The sequence below is a fragment of the Terrapene carolina genome, unplaced genomic scaffold (assembly GCF_002925995.2).
Source record: "Terrapene carolina triunguis isolate 2854851 unplaced genomic scaffold, T_m_triunguis-2.0 Scaffold558, whole genome shotgun sequence".
Lineage (NCBI taxonomy): Eukaryota > Metazoa > Chordata > Testudines > Emydidae > Terrapene > Terrapene triunguis.
This window is the reverse complement of record NW_020664909.1, coordinates 7535047-7553944: the sequence shown is the minus strand read 5'-3', so window position 1 is coordinate 7553944 and position 18898 is coordinate 7535047. Positions and strand designations below refer to the sequence as shown.

General features: G+C 42.7%; 1 protein-coding gene across 1 annotated transcript in view; it reads right to left on the bottom strand.

Moving 5' to 3' along the window:
- The window catches only part of NECTIN3 (nectin cell adhesion molecule 3), a 71734-nt gene extending 60352 nt beyond the window's left edge, over positions 1–11382 (bottom strand). Inside the window, exon 1 of the mRNA XM_024200346.3 lies at positions 11186–11382. Coding sequence (XP_024056114.1) covers positions 11186–11327 — 142 coding nt within the window. The 5' untranslated portion in view covers positions 11328–11382. The remainder of the gene's footprint in view (positions 1–11185) is intronic.
- Positions 11383–18898: the final 7516 nt, after the last annotated feature.

Sequence of the window (18898 nt, the reverse complement as noted above, 5' to 3'; positions counted from 1 at the left end):
CCGACCCAAATAGCAATGAGTGACAAAAAGTGTGTGCACTTGCAAAATTCATAGATTTAACCCTGAATTAGTATTTCTGTAATTGTGTGTAAAATTTGGAAGGATTATAGAAAATTTGAGAGGGTTGGCATCTGTGCTGCTGACCCACAATCTGATAATTGGTCACAAACGTGCCAGTTTAAGGGTTGCCCTGTGCTTCTCAGATAAGTTTTGAACAACACTTGTTATTGCAAAGAAGCCACGGGTCAATTTTCAACACAACCTCCCCAACCATGGCTTAAAAATTGGTTACAAGTGGTCCTTTATCATCAACTGCAGTAGGTATTTTTACTCCGTATTATCATGTGGTGTAACCAGATAACTCAGTTCTTCCATGTCATGTGAAGCCTTTAGATAATCAGGGTTTGAGTGTCTCTATATAATATCAGCCATCAAGACATTTCCTTTGTGTGCTGCAGTAGATTTATGTCTCAAAACACAAGAGCCATTTTATTTTTTAAACAGCACCTAGCTTTGTTCTTCATTATTTCATTATCTGAATGGCTTGCATCATCTCACAACTAAGATGCTGCAAATATGCTACCACCTTGTATGCCTGTCTTCTCTGTACTTGTGTATGCATGGTTCTGGTGTTTGAAGACTGTCTGAACATGCTTTTGGGGCTTCCAATCATCTCTGTGGAAATAGATTAACTTTTCACTGAGAGTACAGATCCTGTCAACTGCTGTAGGCATGTGATCATATAAAGATGTTTGCTGTGTGATCAGCAGATACTTTAAAATTCTCAAAAATGTGCTAGAAATGTATCCCACTTCCTTAGTCCATTTAAAGTAGTTTGCAGAGTGTTTCAAAATAGATTATATATGACTTCATTCTAATTTCTATTATATTTAGCAGCTGTATAAGTTTTAATACACTCACAGGTAGTGGAAATTGTTTGTTGTTTTTTTAAACCACCCATTATAAATTCCAATTGCCAGAGTTTTCATTCTGGCATACTTTTCCCTCCATTTTTAGCCCAACTGTCTTCTTAACTTGTTTTAATTTTAATTTCTGATGTCTATCCCAGAGAAGCTTCCACTCCCTCCAAGACTAGAAGGGTATTTTTCTTTCTCGTGTAGTATTTGTAGAGTTGTTCTCATGCCATCTCTAAAAAAGCTAGAGGAATAGCTTCCCAATGGCATGACTTTTTTCAGCTTAGCACCATCACGTTAAATTGAAGTGTGCCAGATTGTGCTAACTACATTTAGTGTAGTCATCTTGTTGCATCATTTAATTTTTTGGAGTTATCTTCAATGGCAAAAGTATACATTGCCACCTTATTGCTTCAGCCTCTTGTAGTCTACAAGGTACATCACCTTCCCCCCAGCCTACGTTCACAGTCACAATGGGACATACTACTGTCAGCAACAATCAAGTGCTCTGCTTTATGATTCTTCTCCATCGTTTCTTCACTTTGGTAAGCAGCAGAATTTAGCCTTAGCTCTGTGCTGAGGGCCGCAGTACAGCTCCTTCCTGCAAGAGGATCTGTACTCGTTCTCCTATTACCATCAAATGCCAACACAGTTTTTATTGAGGCTCATCAGGTTAGCCACACTGATCCCATGAATGAACAGGATCTAACACAAATATTTGGCCATGCAATTGTCCCAGCCCTTTGACTGCAACTCTAGACTACTCCAATTTAGGGCTAGGGCTCATCTCCTTCAGTTCCTCTTCAGCAGTCAGTCACTTCTGAATCTTAACCTGTTATTAATTTAACACTATATTTAATTAATATATTTGATTTAACACTATATATAACAAAGTCAGCAAGAGACTGACTCTGGGGCTGAAGATCTCATCTTCTTCCACCTGCTATTGAGCAGGGGTTGAGAAATCAATACCCTACCATAAAATCCATCTGACATGGAAGGAACATACAGAACCCAAGCAAAGTAAATCATACCCATCTCCTGGATTCCTTTGTTTCCAAGAGAGTCCCCCCGCGCCAGCTTCTTGAATATTTTTTTGCACAAACTTCCACTGGCTGTGTAGACCTCATCTGTTTTGTATTCTTTACTATACCTGGCCATGTATCAAGGGAAGACGTGTTTTATTGTTTGTTTTTCCACCTAAGTTCTTTCATGACGAGGTGCACTATGGTTCCACTACTTTCTTGAAGGTAACTTACACTTTCACAAGCTCAGATTGCTACACCAGCTGCATCACTATTAGAACATTATCAAGTATGGTTTTCCTTTTATTCTTTTTTAATTTTAAAGACTGCCTATTGAACTCACTTGTTCACTGATTCTGTGACAATGGTGTTTTATTCATACGTTTAAGAACTTCCATGCTTTCTCTAGGTTGTTCACGTGAGTAAAAGCACTCCCATGCAGGTATTGCATTCTTCTGTGTAGCAAACTCCATTTTCAATTTCTAGTCAATAATGCAATGGTTCTTATCTACCTCCAAGAAACTTATCAATATTTTTCTACTTAACTCACCACTGTTTGAGTTAGTGAGAGGACCTGTAATTTTTTCTGTTCCATTTATTTATCTGGTGACGCCATTAAGACTTATCAGGTCATTAGGGAAGAGTCAATGCAGCTTCTGAAAAGGGAAGTCAGACCTCACCAATCTATTAGATTTCTTTGAGGGGGTCAATAAGCATATGGAGAAGGGTGATCCAGTTGATAAAGCATACTTGGAATTTCAGAAAGACTGACAAGGTCCCTCACCAAAGGCTCTTAAGTAACTAAGTAGTCATGTGATAACAGGGAAGGTCCTCTCATGGATCAGTAACTGGTTAAAAGACAGAAAACAAATGGTAGGAATAAATGGTCAGTTCTCACAATAGAAAGAGGTAAATACTCAGATCTGTGCTAGCCAACATAAATTAATTATCTGAAAAATGGAGTGAACAGCAAGGTGGCAAAGTTTGCAGATAATACAGAATTACTCAAGACAGTGAAGTCCAAAGCTGACTGCAAAGAGTTACAAGGGGAATCTAACTAAACTGAATGACGGAACAAAATGGCAGATGAAATTCAACACCGTTAAGTGCACAGTAATGCACAGTGGAAAAAATAATTCTCTATATCTATATTTAAATAAAATGATGGGTTCTGAATTATCTGCTACCACTCAGAAAGATCTTGGAGTCATCACAGATAGTCCTCTGAAAACTTCAGCTCAGTGAGCAGCAGCAATCAAAAAGGCTAACAGAACTATTAGGAAAGGGACAGAAAATATCCTGCCACAATACAAAATCCTGGTCACCCATACCTTGAATACCTTGTCCCATGTCAAAAAGGATATAGTGGAATTGAAAAAGGTTCAGAGAAGGGCAACAATGATTTTCCAAGGTGATGGAACAGCTTCCAGACAAGGAAAGTCTAAAAAGATTAGGACTCCATCTTCGAAGAAAGGCCACCAAGAGGGAGGAGGGATATGATAAAGTTCTGTAAAATCATCAATGGTGTGGAAAAAGTGAATAGAGAAGAGTCATTTACCCTTTCCCAAAATACAAAACCAGGGGTCATTTGATGACATTAGTGGGCAGCAGATTTAATACAACATACAACTTACCTGCGGAACTCAATGCCACAGGATGTTGGAGGTGAGAAGTATAACTGGGTTCAAGAGAGAATTAGATAAATTCAAGGAAGATAGATTCATCAACAGCTATTAGCCAAGATGGTCAGAGATGCAATTCCATGCTCAGAGTGACCCTAAACCTCTATCAAAAGCCAGAAGGGGAAAACAGAAGTTCACCCCAACTACCCAGTTCTTTGCACTCCCCTGAGCTCTGGTACCAGCCACTGATGGAGACAGGATACTGGGCTAGATGGACCATTGGTCTGACCCAGTGTGGGCAGTTCTTATGTTCTGAATGTAGTTTCTTGTGGAGGATTCAACTTGGGCATTTTCTTTTCCTTGGATTTCTGGCAGTTCACAGTGAGTCAAGTTTCTGACACCATCTTATTTATTTCTTACCAGGTTTAGGGCACATGAACTCACATCTGCATACAGCAGCGTTTTTACCTCATGCTCGAACTTACCTGGTGGCGACTGGACAGACTGACAATATCCTGAACAAATTTTATTAATTAAGCCTATCTTAATTGCATTCAATAAAGTTTTATTGAATTAGGATTAATACTTTTGGGGTATATTGTATTAAAAATGCAATTGTATATGCGTTGATGCTGCGTACATACCTTCTTTAGTGGGGGGGAGAGATACTAATGTTCTTTCTCCATTATCAACACTTCGAAGCCACTGTTCTGGAAAGATACGCATATACTAGTTCAAGCTGGATTCTCTAGGGACCAGCATGACCCCTGGTACACGAAGGCCCCAATCCTTAGGACAGGGTTGGAAGGACTGGGTGCTTGTTCTGAGCTGAAGCTATAATGAACTTGTGGAATCCTCCTTGGGTGGGGATTTGAAAGTCTTGTCTTGCCGGGTTAGGGTTGGGTTTAAATCTGGTAAGCTTATTAGCATGCACGTAGGCTCATTTTTTGTACCATGTTTTCTCTGTTACGTTTTTTATTTTAAGACTAAAGTAGGCTTGCATAGGAAACACTGTGTAGCACCTTACAACTGTAGCAATTACACTTCTCTGAAGAAAAAGCAAGCAGGTGGCCTTTGACAACCAGTCTGTGCTGGGAAATACATAGTGAAGGCAAGGAAAGGTGTTGCCTGAAAATATCCTAGTTAGGAGGAAGAGACACACATCTCTCCATCCAAGAGGGGCAACAGCTGCAGAACTAGAAGCCTGAGAGTAGATGCCAGTGCTGGGCCATTAAAGGGAAATACAGGTGCAGTTGCCCTGAACTGTGACAGTGGTGACTATCAGAGACAGGAAACTGGACTAGATGGGCCTTGGATGTGATCCAGTATTGAAATTAACACATTCCTATGTCAATACATCTCAACCATAACCATTATCTTATTCATGGTTGGAAGTTATCCCTCAAGTTTCTCTACTTCCTTTTAGGCCCTCTATACAACTCCATCTGCTTTTCCTGTTATCTGTAACAAGAAGGTACACATAGTCACACTCGCCTTCTTAGATTACCTGTCAAACTATTTTAGCAATAATAGAAAGAGCCAGGATGTTCTGAAATACCCCAATTTAGAAAATTGGTTTAATCTAACACTAGAGTTTACCTTGTCTACTGGCTTCAGTTTTACTAGCTTTTCAATGGAAATCAAATAATGTCAAACTCTGTATGACCAGTCTGCTGATAATTTCGATGGACAAAACACAACAGAAGTTTATGCACACATTGTAGCCTCTTCCTCCCATTTCCTTGTTCTTCCCCACACACTTACATTTCAGTTTCTACAATCCAACCTATTTAACCATCCTTCTTTTTAAAAGCTTCACTATACTCTCAAGTTCATACGCCAATCTTTCCTTTAAGGAATATAAATTTTTTGACCACCAACTTAAACTCAACCCCCTCTCAGAGATATTTCTTGTCAAGCTTCAGTAAAAAGCAAAAAAAAGATTTTAAAGCTACTGTTTCAAGAAAGCTTTTTTTTTTTTTTAAAAACAGACATACAATACTTCCTTGAGGCTACCTTGCATTTAAAACTGCATACTTTATTATATCGTTCCCATTCATCTCACTTTTGTTTATGTAGCTTTCTGCTTCAATTTGTGTTTTTACACACCACAGACCTAAGAAAGGAAACAAGGTAAGGAAGCAGTCATTAGTTGACACTTATGAGTAGAACTGCTTTACAACATGGGCGCTACAGTGGCACAGGTGCACCTGTAGTGTAGATGTGCCTTCAGAACTTCACTACAGTACCGCTACGGACGTCAATGGTAAGCAGTGCAACAGCGTTGGGAGTTCAGGCAAGTTATGGATCAATAAGCATCAATAACAGAGGTTCTACTGTATAGCTGGAAAAGAAGCATTAAATAAAAACCCAACGGTGCTGCTAGTCATTCCTCCCCCCCCACCCCACACACAGGATGTTTTGTATTCTGCTTAAGTAACGATGACAGAAGGTCCATGCTCCTAGATCATAATGTTCTCTTCCATAAGGGCTCAGAACTTTTAAGGTCCTCTCTGGTTACATACCAGAAAGTTTAACTTTGCACTATAGCAATGTATATCACGTGCTATTTTTCTTTATTATTTCCCATTATTGCTAGGACTGGTGGAATAATGCACTGGTAGTAACAATGGGAGACCCAGGGCACATCTACACTACAAACTTAAGTTGACCTATGTTAGGTCAACTTACAGCCACTGTAGTAATTACTGCGGTGGTTCATATCCTCACTACCCTCCTTCTGTCAGTGGTGCACTTCCATCGACTTAAGAGAGGAAGTGAGGAGGGCTGAGAGCCCAGGTTCTCAGCTCTGCATGCAGCTCTCCATCAGGAGCCCAGCTAGCTATCTGGCTGGGAGCAGGGAACCTGGGCAGCAGCCCAGCTCTACTTGGAGCCCCCCACCTGCCCTGGGGTGACAACCCACGCCTGGCTTTCTTGTCAATTTCATGGTTCCAGCAGGATGAAAAGAATGACAGTCAACAGCAGATGTAAGTAACCCACAGTGTCTACACGGACACTGCGTCCCAACTACACTGACATAAGCTTTACTCCTCTCATGGATCTGGAGTTATGATGTCAGTGTACTGGGGCACTTACATTGGCAGGAGTAAGGCTGTTGTATACATACACATAATTAGGTCGATGTAAGCTGCTTTACATCGACTTTACTCTGTCGTTATTCTCCAACAGTAGTGTAGAACAGGTCCCAGAGTAGACCTGTTCTCTGGCTGTGACACCAACAACATGCCCAAACAAGCTCTGGCAGAGAGATTATATCTGTGTCTGACCATTTTCTCAATGTTAGAGCAAAGAGGGTCATATATGGTTTCTACCAAAAGAAAAGAACTAGTTGATTGTCATTGTTCTTGTAAGATGTTGGTACATGAAATATGGTGTTCCAAATCCACTGGGAGTAAAACTTATCACTGGGGGATAGGAGGGGAAGTCACAGGGCTGAGCCAATCCACATAGGAACAATGGACCTCCAACAAAGGAGAGAGTTTTGTTTACGGTCTAAAAAAGATGAAACCTTGAACATACTTCAAAGACAAGCAAACCTAGGAGAGTTTTCAGAAATCAGGACCCTTTTGGGCAAGAGACAATGATATGTGACTGTATAAAAATGAAGGGGCACAAGTGATGATCCATTACAGGAAGAGGAACTCTTCCAGCATGAGTCTCACAAAAACTGAATCCCAGATTTTGGAAATGGACAAGTGCTTCAAGGAATGACCTGTGCGTGAGAGATACTAACAAGTTACCTTATAAGACAGGAAAGTAAATATAGGCTATAGATCGCATGTTATGTTTTTCCATTTACCTATAGCCTTATGTTTCCAAATACTTGCTTTTACGCAAATCTTTCTCTCTTATAAACTTCAGTCTGTTTTTACTATCAACCTGTCTAATCTCCTTGTGCTGAGGAAAGCATGAACCAAGGTAAACTGCTTTCTGAGGCAGCAAACCCGGACACCTGCAGTGCACACTGAAAGCAAAGGAGTGGGCACCCGAGTGTACCAAAGCGAGAGGTGTAAATTGCTAACCTGCACTGGGAAAAAATGAGTGTCATAGAGCCTAAAGCTAGTTAGTAACAGGGAAAGGTTTACTCTGGTGGGCACGAACAAGTTTCTCTCATGCCCAGGAAGTGTCCACACTCGTACCCGGCAGCATTTAAGCACTGTGGTGGTAGCAATGGAGGAAGAGATAAGAAATCATGCAAGTGGGAAATTTTAGCCAAAGATTTAGTACAGACAGCTTAAGGACTGTTTGTTGAGAGATAGCAAAATGCTGTTGAAGAATCACTAAATATTTTCTTGTGCTTCAGGCTTCTACCTACATCTATACAAGACACTCACCCAATACAAGTTTTTAATCAGGCTGAAAACATTGCACTACATAAAGCAGGCATTCCAACTTTTTGACAAGCCTTGTGTTGTTTCAGTGTAATGAAATGGATAATGGAATTCAATGTAGTTTACACAGATCAAAAGTCATCCAGAACCAACAAAGAGATTTTAGCCAACAAGTTTGTCAAGGCTAGGAAAGCATGCCTTTTACCACTTGCAATATGAATATTAGTTAACTCTAACCCAAGAAATGCATTACTAGGCTTGATAATTAAAAGTTTGATCATCAGTTTACCACTGATTCAGTCTGCTACTGTCTACTTGGCACTGGTCATTTATCAATATTCCTGCATCTTACACAAGTGTAATTAGTTTCCTCTTTAGAAGACACAGAACCTTTTGACAGGCAGCCATGGAGACACTAGTTCTTGAATTGTGGTCCCTCAAAAAGTTAACTTACTTTTTATTCATGAGACACCCAGGAAAACATACAAGAGCTCCAGAGGTCTCGTATTCCTTTTACTCTAATATGCATTACAGATTTGCAATATTTAGAGCTGCCCCTCAGAGCTCTAAATAGATTAATGCCAAACCCAGTTTGATTCAACTCCTCAGTTTCAGGGAAACACTTCTGCAAGATTTACAGTAGAGACACTACCTGGCTGAAGTAGTATCTTTTATTGGACCAACTTTTGTGACATTTTCTGTGGTGAGAGAGACTTTCCAACTACCTGCTATTGGCAGCATAAGCACTCCACTCTGGGCTCCACAAAAGATACTGCCACACCCACCTTGTCTCTTATATCCTGGGACCAACACAGTTATAACACTAGTCATTTTTTATTTAAACACAAATTTGAAAGAAACTTACATGCCTCCCTACTGTGTTTGCAACCCCTCCCCATTACAGTACAGGGCTAGTGCATGAGATCCCGACTGATTTTTATTCTTTTGACTCAGTCTAGAGGAAAAACAAGTTGTCAGCATATAGCTCAGCATGAAGTTTTATATTTTAATAATTAAAATATGGTTGTCTTGAGAGTCCCTTCAGCCAAGTATAAAACATGGTAACTATGTGTGTCTAATTAACTACTGATTATCTGGCAATTTTCTAGTTAAGAAAAACATGTCTGTAAACTTACACAAAAATTGTAACTGTAGTTTTGACATGTAGTTTTCAAATCTATTTACTCAGTGTAATAATTACAGTAGATCAGCTGAATTTTAGTCTAACAACTTTCAACCCAAAGGTCAGAAAAAGAAAAACAATCCACATAAAGATTTGATACTGTACTCTGGAAGTGATTTCTGCATGCCACACACCAAATACACATATGAAAGCTCTGCTTAACCACTTGCAACTCCACTAATTCTGCAGCATTCCTAGATCATACAGTACTTCACATCTATGCCAACAAGACCATCTCTCATCTGGACTTAACTCCGTTACCTAAATCTGCACAACCCAAGTTGCTAAATCAAATGCTGCACATTTAACTTTTGCGCTAAACTCAAAAAATAACTATCTCCTGGACAGATGAAGTTAAGCCTGTTAGCCATTCACACACAAAACTGCTTACACTACTATCTCCCAATTCAAAGCAAAACAAAGCTGTGTTCACAATAAGCGTGACTGAGCCCACGAAAACCTCATCTTGCAAAAAACAGAAACCAGTAAAGTATGGTGGACGATTATCCAGAGCTCTCTTGAGCCTGAGCGCGTCCACGTTCTCTGCGATTCCAATTGTTATTACCCCACCCTTGTGAAGCACACTTTGTGATAGTCTGCCCCCTCAGGCAATGATGCAGCAGTTCGCACTTCCAGCAGCAGCGCTCTCCTTCCCTCCCTGCAAGGGCATCTCGCTGAATACAGAAACGCTGCCGCAAAGCACTCTCGCGGCACACTGCTCCCAGTCTCTGTATGAAGCCCACCGCCAAGAGGGTGCACAGCAAGCGATAAGCAGCAGCAGAGGCCTCGTTAGGTACTTAGTATTGCGCTGGAAAGTGACAATTGCTGCTGCGTTAATTTCTTTCTTACAACCGACCAATATCAAGTCCACTTTCCCCCTGTATTCCCCCATAACTCGTAATGCGAACAGGCCGTACCCCCTTTCTTTTCCAACAAGACACTGAGTAATTTCAACCATACTGCCGACCCAGCTACTCTCCGCAAGAGCAGAGTTGGGGGGAGTTTAAGTCTCCCACACATGGCCACATCAAACCACAGGTGGGTCCCCGTGCTTTAAGCCCTCGCTCTCAGTAACAGCAGTAGCAGATTCAAAGCAAAGGCGTGAAGGGGTCGTGTGACCGCTTCGGAGGGGACAAAACGAGCTTTCCACGGCAGGGAGGGACTCTGAACAAGTACAGCCCCCAAGCAGCTACCCCTGCTAGCAAACATCATGGGGGGGAGGGGGGAAGCGTTCAAGCGACAGCATCAGAAACAAGGAACATTTCTACACCTCTATGAAACACCGTCGCACACGTGCAGAAAACCCACCCCCTCGACTCCCCCAACACACCCGGCTGTGTGCGCTGTACCGCTAGCTCCTATTTCTCCAGCCAAGGGGCGAGAGGATCATAAACAGTCCCGCGGGCAGACCACGATCCCGACTCCACAAGCTGGTCGGTATCAACTCGCCGTGTCAGGGGGGAGAGAAAGGACCCCAGCCCCGCAAATAGCGCCCAGCCCCCCGGGCTGTGATTTACAGACCCACGTGCTGAGCTGGGCGGCTGCAGTTACCCCGCGCCCCGCTTTATGCAGCGTCAACTCGGCTCCAGCCACCAGCTGTTCCGAGCCGGAGTCTCTGTTTTTGGAAGGGGGGGGGGGGTGCTGGAGCCTCACTCCGCAGCTGGCGCCGCGCCAGGCTCCAGCCCCACGGAGACACCCCGGCTGCGCCCCGCCCGCAGTAACGGTCCCGCCGCCACCGCGACAAGTGGAATCTAAACACAACCCGCGCCCGGCAACAGCGCCCAGCCCCGCACCCGGCCCCGGGAAATCCCCCCGCCGGGAGCGGGAGCAGCGGGCCGGGCACTCCCGCCCCCACAGACCCGTTATCTCTCCCCCCAGCGCGCCCGGGGGGCTCTGGCCAGCCGGGCTCTTCCCGTCCCACGCACCCGCGCCGGGAGCCACCTCCCATCCCGCCCCGTGAGAGTCCCCCGTTCCCCTCCCCCGGGGCCGTCCCCCCCGGCCGCCCCGCTGCAAAAACTTTCGCCGAACTCCGGCAACTGCCCCGGCCCCGCCCGCAGCCCGGCCCCGCCCGAGGAAAAGTTTCACTCACCGCAGCAGAGGAGCAGCCCCAGCCCCAGCAGCCCCGGGCCGGGCAGCGCCGCGGGCCGCCGCGGAGGGGAGGAGGCAGCATCCGCGGCGGCAGCGGAAAGTTCCCCGCGGGTGGGAGGAGCGGCCGCCGCGGTCCCCGCCATGCTCCGGACTCGGCTCCCAGCCGCCGCTACGATCCCAGCCCGCCCCGCTCCCCCGACCAGCCACCGCCTCCCCGCGCCGGGTCTGTGTGTCACTGAGCGGGGAGGCGCAGCGCCCTCCTCGGAACGGGCCGCACCACCCCGCCGGGGGGGGGAGTGCCGCTCGCTCCCACCGCCTCCTTCTCCCCGGGGCAAACCGTCTCGTCCCCCCCCCCACGCCCCGCTTTCCAATGCGCCCGCCCACACCAGGGCGGTGCAGCCCCCGCCGGCCAAAGGACTAGCCCCGGGAGCTGGGGGGCTATCATGGTGTCCTCCCCCCCCGGGGGCCTATTGGTACGTCCCGTCCCTCCCCTCTCCTCCCCCTCCCCACTTGCAGCCGCCGGAGGAGGGCTGGGGGAAATCAGTGCTCCGCACTCGCCCGCTGCCTGGAGCTGTCCCTCTCTGTGCTTCCTACCCTGCCGCCATCCTTCCCCCGCTGTCCCTCTTCCTCTCCTCCCTGCTCTCTGTCCTTCTCCTTCTCTTCTGCCTTCCCTCTCCCCGGGCACCCTTCTCCGTTCCCCTTCTCCATCCTTCAGCCGGGTCGCCCCCTCCTTCTGCCGACCTTTCCTCCGCACTTCCCCCCAAGTTATTTTGCGGCTTGGTGAGCCCCTCATTTTAGGGGGTGGGAGGGCGGCTTTAGCCCCACATTGTAAAAGCCCCCAGTCTACACTCAGGAGGACTCTAGAGCAAGCTGGCAGCCGTGTTTCCCCTGTGAGGGGATTCCCTAGGTGAGGAGCTGAAAGACACATAGGCACACCCAGAAACACAGCAAGAGAGAAAAAAGTGTGCTGTACAGCGCTTCTTCCACGGATCAGCTGTGGGACCACAGGGCTTCCTCATTTCCAAGTCGTGACATAGCTCCAAGTAATCCACCTGAGCTCAGCAGCACAACAGGGCAGCAAGTGACTACAACTGCTAAAAAATGTGTTTTCTCTTTGGAAATACTTCTAGAAGCTGGCATAAAAATGCTGTGGAATTACAGTGTTTTCAGTTATTTCGGAAAAGAGAGAGAGAGCCAGGAAAAAAGGATGCAGTCAGTATGACAAAGTTAAATGATAGCTGCTTACTGGATCAACAAATACTTATTTTTGTGGGACATTACTGTCTTTTGATTATGCCAGTCTGGTTTTGACAGGTTTAAATTCTGTATTTACACAAAAGATACACAATGAGCAGCGGCAGTACAAGCTTCCATACACTTCTCCATCAATGTGTCTAAACTTTTATTGGGGGCAACACTTCTAGAGGTGAGAAGATAATTTATTTTCCTTCTCCATTCTTTACTTGTACCCTGGTTGGTATTCTCTGCTGAGAATACCAACCAGGGTACAAATCTGTGCCAGCTGTAAGGGTTGTTTTGTGATGCACCTGTCCTCTACAAAGTGGTCTGAGACTAAACTCATTTCACACAGTCCATCAAAGACATCATATGATAACAAGTTTCATTCATTGCTGCTCTAGGGAAACAGATTAGAACTGGCATCAGTGAAAGGCATTGTATCATGTTTCCAATCCCCTTAGCCATCCAGATCTCTTAACAAATACTGTCTTTGAGGAGAGGCCTTTGGCTTAAAGATGAAGTAACGATATTTATAAACTATGAAATATGAACAACTCTTATGTTCCTCACATGGATGCTATGGCTACTTTTAAAATTTTGGCGCTATTATTTGCTTTCATGGGCCTGATCCTGCAAGATTTTGAGTAATTCCTGCTGGGTGCTAGTAGTAACCTTTAGTCTTGCTGACTTCAGTGGAAATGAAAGAGCTCATCACCTCTTATATTTGGACCATTTGGGAAAAAGTACTGACGATAGAGAATTACTATGTAGTCTTTACATATGAGGTACAGAAAAATTTAAGGATGAACCTAATGATTGATGATTTAAGCATTAGAGAAGCACCATATGTTTTTATTATGCCTTATAATAAGTAAAAGTTCACAAAGCTAAATAAAGTTTATACTGTAGAAACATTCAGATCATTAGGGTCCCTTCTTCAGGAATCTGTATTTTTGATGTCAAATAATATGCATTATTAATTATTTAGTCCAATGAAAGTATCATATTATATATCCTGTCCGTTTTTCACAACTTCTTATTCGGTTAGTTATTTTTACTAACTATAAGCTAATCACAATTTCCCCTTTAGTCTTAAACCATATAACTTTTCCAACCATTGTTGAATTTTATATATTATGTATTATTTGAGTATCAGATATACATTTCACTATATCTATTATTAACACATTTGTAGTGCTTCTATCCCATATCTGTATGCACCAAAAAAAAAAAAAAAAAAAAAAAACCTAGGAATAGGCACAAATAAAGAAAAACCATGGTCTTATTCTTAAGCCTGAAAGCAATACACACACAACTCATGGGGGCTGATTCTGGCAGTGCATAGGGGTCATAAAGGAGGCGCAACCACTCCTGCTACACAGAAGTTGGTTAAGACCACCTAACATTTTCCTATGCAACCTCTTCAACGCCTCATAGCCCCAAAGTAGAATACATGTTGGGGCCTGGGGCAAGAAGGAAGGTGTCAGGAACAGGAGGCAGAGTATCTGTAGCACTAAGAGCTGCTGAGATTCTTGGCTGTGGCACAGCTCATAGGTTATCTGACTAAGGCTGCCATAAATTAGAGCAGACACCACTCAACCTAGAACCCAGGCAGTACAAAGGTGGCAGTGCAAAGGCTGTACCTTCTGTGCCTTGGTACAGAATTTCTCCCATTGATTTGAATGTAATTTCTGTATACAGGGTAATAGGTGTGTTGCCTGATTCAGATAAAAATACAGACATTTATGACATACAGGTTGAGAGTCCAGTTTCGATGAGGTCTGCATTTGTTTTCTTCATCTGTTTCTGGTGGATTGCCATTGAAAGACTTCATGGAAAATACAGCAAGGCTTTCATAAATGTATAAGCACCTATGCTGTTGAGAATTCTGGTGGAAACATTTCTATCATTTGATTTTCTAGTATAGGTTAGATACAGGCTCTACATCATGTACAAGACTGAGTAACATTAGTCAGTGATGGAGCTGAACCATCATGTTTCTCTAAAACCTACTCATGGGTTAAGTTTATCACACATTCAGAAAACTGTGTTCATCCAGTCTTCAGCTACATTGAATGTTCACTAATTAACAGGCCTCACTAATTTGTAACTGAAAAACAAAACAAAGATCAGGCAAAGAGTCGCTAGAGGCAAATTATTAGCAGCAATGGACATTCTACATTCAATAACTATTTTGTGTGTAAGTTAGCATAACTGATGGGGGTTATTGTTAATCTTTAAAAGTTTTGCTTCTATAGGACATATCCTCAGGGGATGTAAAGCTGTACCCATGCTGTTTGGATTTGCACCAAAGTTGAGTGGATGAGAATCAGGAGAGCTCAGGTACAGTGGAGAATCTAGCCCAAACATGTGCAAACAAGATTGCAGCCTATTTTATTAAAAATAAAATGAATTAAAAAAATGTCAGTATTAGCCTAGCTCTATTCTAAATTTTAGGGTCTGATTCTTCACTGTATTACTCTAGTTTTATGTCACTGTAATTTCATTGAAATCAGTGTAATCCATTACTGCAGTCAAATTGGAGTAATGCCAGTTGTGAATTAGGCACACATGGTCTGATTCTTATTTACACTAAGGGCTCTTCTACACAAGGAAATTGACTGGAATAGCTACAGCAGAATGATTGTACTGCTATAGCTTTCCCTGTATAACTCCGCGTGTTCAGAGCTGGCACTAGGCATAAACAAACTAAGCAATTGCTTAGGGCAGTGGCTCTCAACCTTTCCAGGCTACTGTACCCCTTTCAAGAGTCTGATTTGTCTTGTGTACCCCCATGTTTCACGTCACTTAAAAACTTACAAAATCAGACATAAAAATACAAAAGTGTCACAGCACACTATTACTGAAAAAATGCTTACTTTCTCATTTTTACCATATAATTATAAAATAAATCAATTGGAATATAAATATTGTACTTACATTTCAGTGTATAGTATATAGAGCAGTATAAAAAAATAATTGTCTATTAAATTTAGTTTGTGGTGACTTCGCTAGTGCTTTTTATGTAGTCTGTTGTAAAACTAGGCAAATATCTAGATGCGTTGATGTACCACCTAGAAGACCTCTGAGTACCCCGGGGTACACATACCCCTGGTTGAGAACCGCTGGCTTAGGGCCCCAAACAGCTCAAGGGGGCCCCCTATTATGAGTATGTATTGTGGGAGGGGCATAATATTACTGTTTAGGGCCCCCAGTGGGCTAACACTGGCACTGCCCATGTTATAGTTTATTGTTGTATAATTTGATAATGTTATTCTCCATTCTGGTATAATTACTCAGTTTCCTGGGGTAGACAAGTGCTAAGGCTCCTTTACACTTTCCTTGGTCAGTGTAAAAGGGACCTTAAAGTTACATTTAGTAATTATATTTACACCCACTTTAAGGCCCTCTTATGCTTCTAGAAAGGTGTAAGGGGCAGTAGTGTAATTGAAAAAGTATTCTTTAATATTTAGTATGCCATTTGTGACAACTGCTATCAAGTTGCAAACTGCATAAAATTTTCATTTTTTTACATTCCAAAATAACAAATTAGGTTAAGTCTTATTAAAATAAAATTTTATGCCTATTGTGCCTCTCAAGGCCCTTCACAAAAACAAGTGAATATGTCCATACTGGGCAAGGAAATTTTATCATATTTCAGTAGAAATGGAGCTAGCCAGTAGATAACATCTTCTAGTGCCAAATTCAACCCTGTTGTAATCAAATGCCACAAGACTTAATTTGGTCCTTAGATTTTTAGAACATCACTAAAGGTGAATTTTCCAGAATAATTCCTTTTACACAGTGTAGTAGTTGACAGCTATAAGGCCTACTGGCTCAATCCATGTACATCTATTGGTCTTGGCATATTGTTAAAAATATATATTTTTTAAAAGTTGGAGGTTGTCCAGTTTAAAACAATCTTTGAGCTCTAGACATTCAGAATACTGTACCTTATTTCAAAACAATTTCCAGTATTTATTTTTTACAGTTTCTCATTGTCGTTTCCCACCCTCTACTCCCCTCAAAAAAGAAACTAGCTTAATTAGGATTGGGGGTTACTGGCAGGTGTTTTGTCCTTAGACTTTAACCCTTTTGGTCATCTGAAAACAAAGTTCTGAAGCCGTGTGAAATTAGCTTATATGCATAACATTGATGTGACAGCACAAATTCCAGTTGGAATGAAGCACTATTCACTTCAAGGGGAATTTGTAAATAGATTTGTGACAGCACAATGTGCTTTTTTGAAAACTCTAACTCCCACTCTAATGGATGTGACGGTAGCGGCCTGGCAAAGTTCATGCATCACCACAATGATGATCTTTAAACAAATAAACAAAAAAGCCTCTTTCGACATAAAAACAACGAGGAGTCCTGGTGGCATCTTAGAGACTAACAAATTTATTTGGGCATAAGCTTTCGTGGGACATAACCCACTTCATCAGATGCATGGAGTGGAAAATACAGTAGGCAGGTATAAATATACAGCACATGAAAAGATGGGAGTTGCCTTACCAAGTAGGGGGTCAGTGCTAACAAGGCCAATTCAATTAGGGTGGATGTGGCCCATTCCCAACAGTTGACAAGAAGGGGTGAATATCAACAGAGGGAAAATTATTTTCTGTAATGACCCAGCCACTCCCAGTCTTTATTCAGGCCTAATTTGATGGTGTCAATTTTGCAAATTAATTCTAGTTCTGCAGTTTCTCGCTGAAGTCTGTTTTTGAAGTTTTTTTGTTGAAGAATGGCAACTTTTACGTCTGTTATTGAGCGTTCAGGGAGATTGAAGTGCTCTCCTACAGGTTTTTGAATGTTACAATTCTTGATGTCTGATTTGTGTCCATTTATTCTTTTGCGTAGAGACTGTCCAGTTTGGCCAATGTACATGGCAGAGGGGCATTGCTGGCACATGATGGCATACATCACATTGGTAGATATGCAGGTGAACGAGCCCCTGATGGTGTGGCTGATGTGGTTGGGTCCTATAATGGTGTCCCTTGAATAGATATGCGGATAGAGTTGGCAACGGGGTTTGTTGCAGGGGTTGATTCCTGAGTTAGTGTTTCTGTTGTGTGGTGTGTAGTTGCTGGTGAGGATTTGCTTCAGGTTGGGGGGCTGTTTGAAGTGAGGACTGGCCTGTCTCCCAAGGTCTGTGAGAGTGAGGGATCATCCTACAGGATAGGTTGTAGATCCTTGATGATGCGCTAGAGAGGTTTATGTTGGGGGCTGTAGGTGATGGCTAGTGGTGTTCTGCTACTTTCTTTGTTGGGCCTGTCCTGTGACTTCTGGGTACCCTTCTGGCTCTGTCAATCTGTCAATCTGGACACTCAATAACAGACTTAAAAGTGGCCATTCTTCACTAAAAAAACTTCAAAAACAGACTTCAATGAGAAACTGCAGAACTAGAATTAATTTGCAAACTTGACACCATAAAATTAGGCCTGAATAAAGACTGGGAGTGGCTGGGTCACTACAAAAAGTAATTTTCCCTCTGTTGATATTCACCCCTTTTTGTCAACTGTTGGGAATGGGCCACATCCACCCTAATTGAATTGGCCTCATTAGCACTGACCCCCCCACTTGGTAAGGCAACTCCCATCTTTTCATGTTCTGTATATTTATACCTGCTTACTGTATTTTCCACTCTATGCATCTGATGAAGTGGGTTATATCCCACGAAAGCTTATGCCCAAATAAATTTGTTAGTCTCTAAGGTGACACAAGGACTCCTCATTGTTTTTACTGATACAGACTAACACGGCTACCCCCTGAAACCTCTTTCCACATAGTTTCAAATGCATAAGATATTCTTTGCTTTTTGTTGTATAGTGTTTCTGTGCTTTGTTAACAGGTAGTTGCATTTCTGTGGTGGGTGAACTAATCCCTATTTTATTTCTATAGCCTACAGCAGGCTAACTGTGCCCATACACACACCCTGGCAAAACTGCACACAGTTAAACATTTTCCGTACGGCATACTGTAAAAAGATCTGTCCAAAACCTTTTCCTGGAAGGGAAACCCACAGAAAAGTCTCTGTGCGGGCTTTCTGTCACAACAGTAGTGGACAACAATCCAGCTGGGCCAAGGATTAAACAACATGGTCTGTATATTTATATGCATATGTCTCCTGACCTAGCAGTGGCCCCTCTGGTCAGATCATTCATGAGCCTGTTATGAGGCAATTAGTCCATTCACCACAATGAATAAAATTGGGTTCCTTGTTGGTAAATCATCTTTTTAATGGTATGTGTGTACACTTTGGAATCTTTGAATAAAAGATGCTTTATAAACATCAGTTGTTATTGTTGTTAACATACAATTAACATTAAGGAAGCCATAATTTTTTATACAAGACAGCACTAATATTTTTATATGACCATTTCCATGCTTACTATCTGCAATATGCTGTAAAATCATCTGGATTGAACTGTCCTTGTACGCTCACAGAGAAATATCTCGTAAAATTTTAATTGAA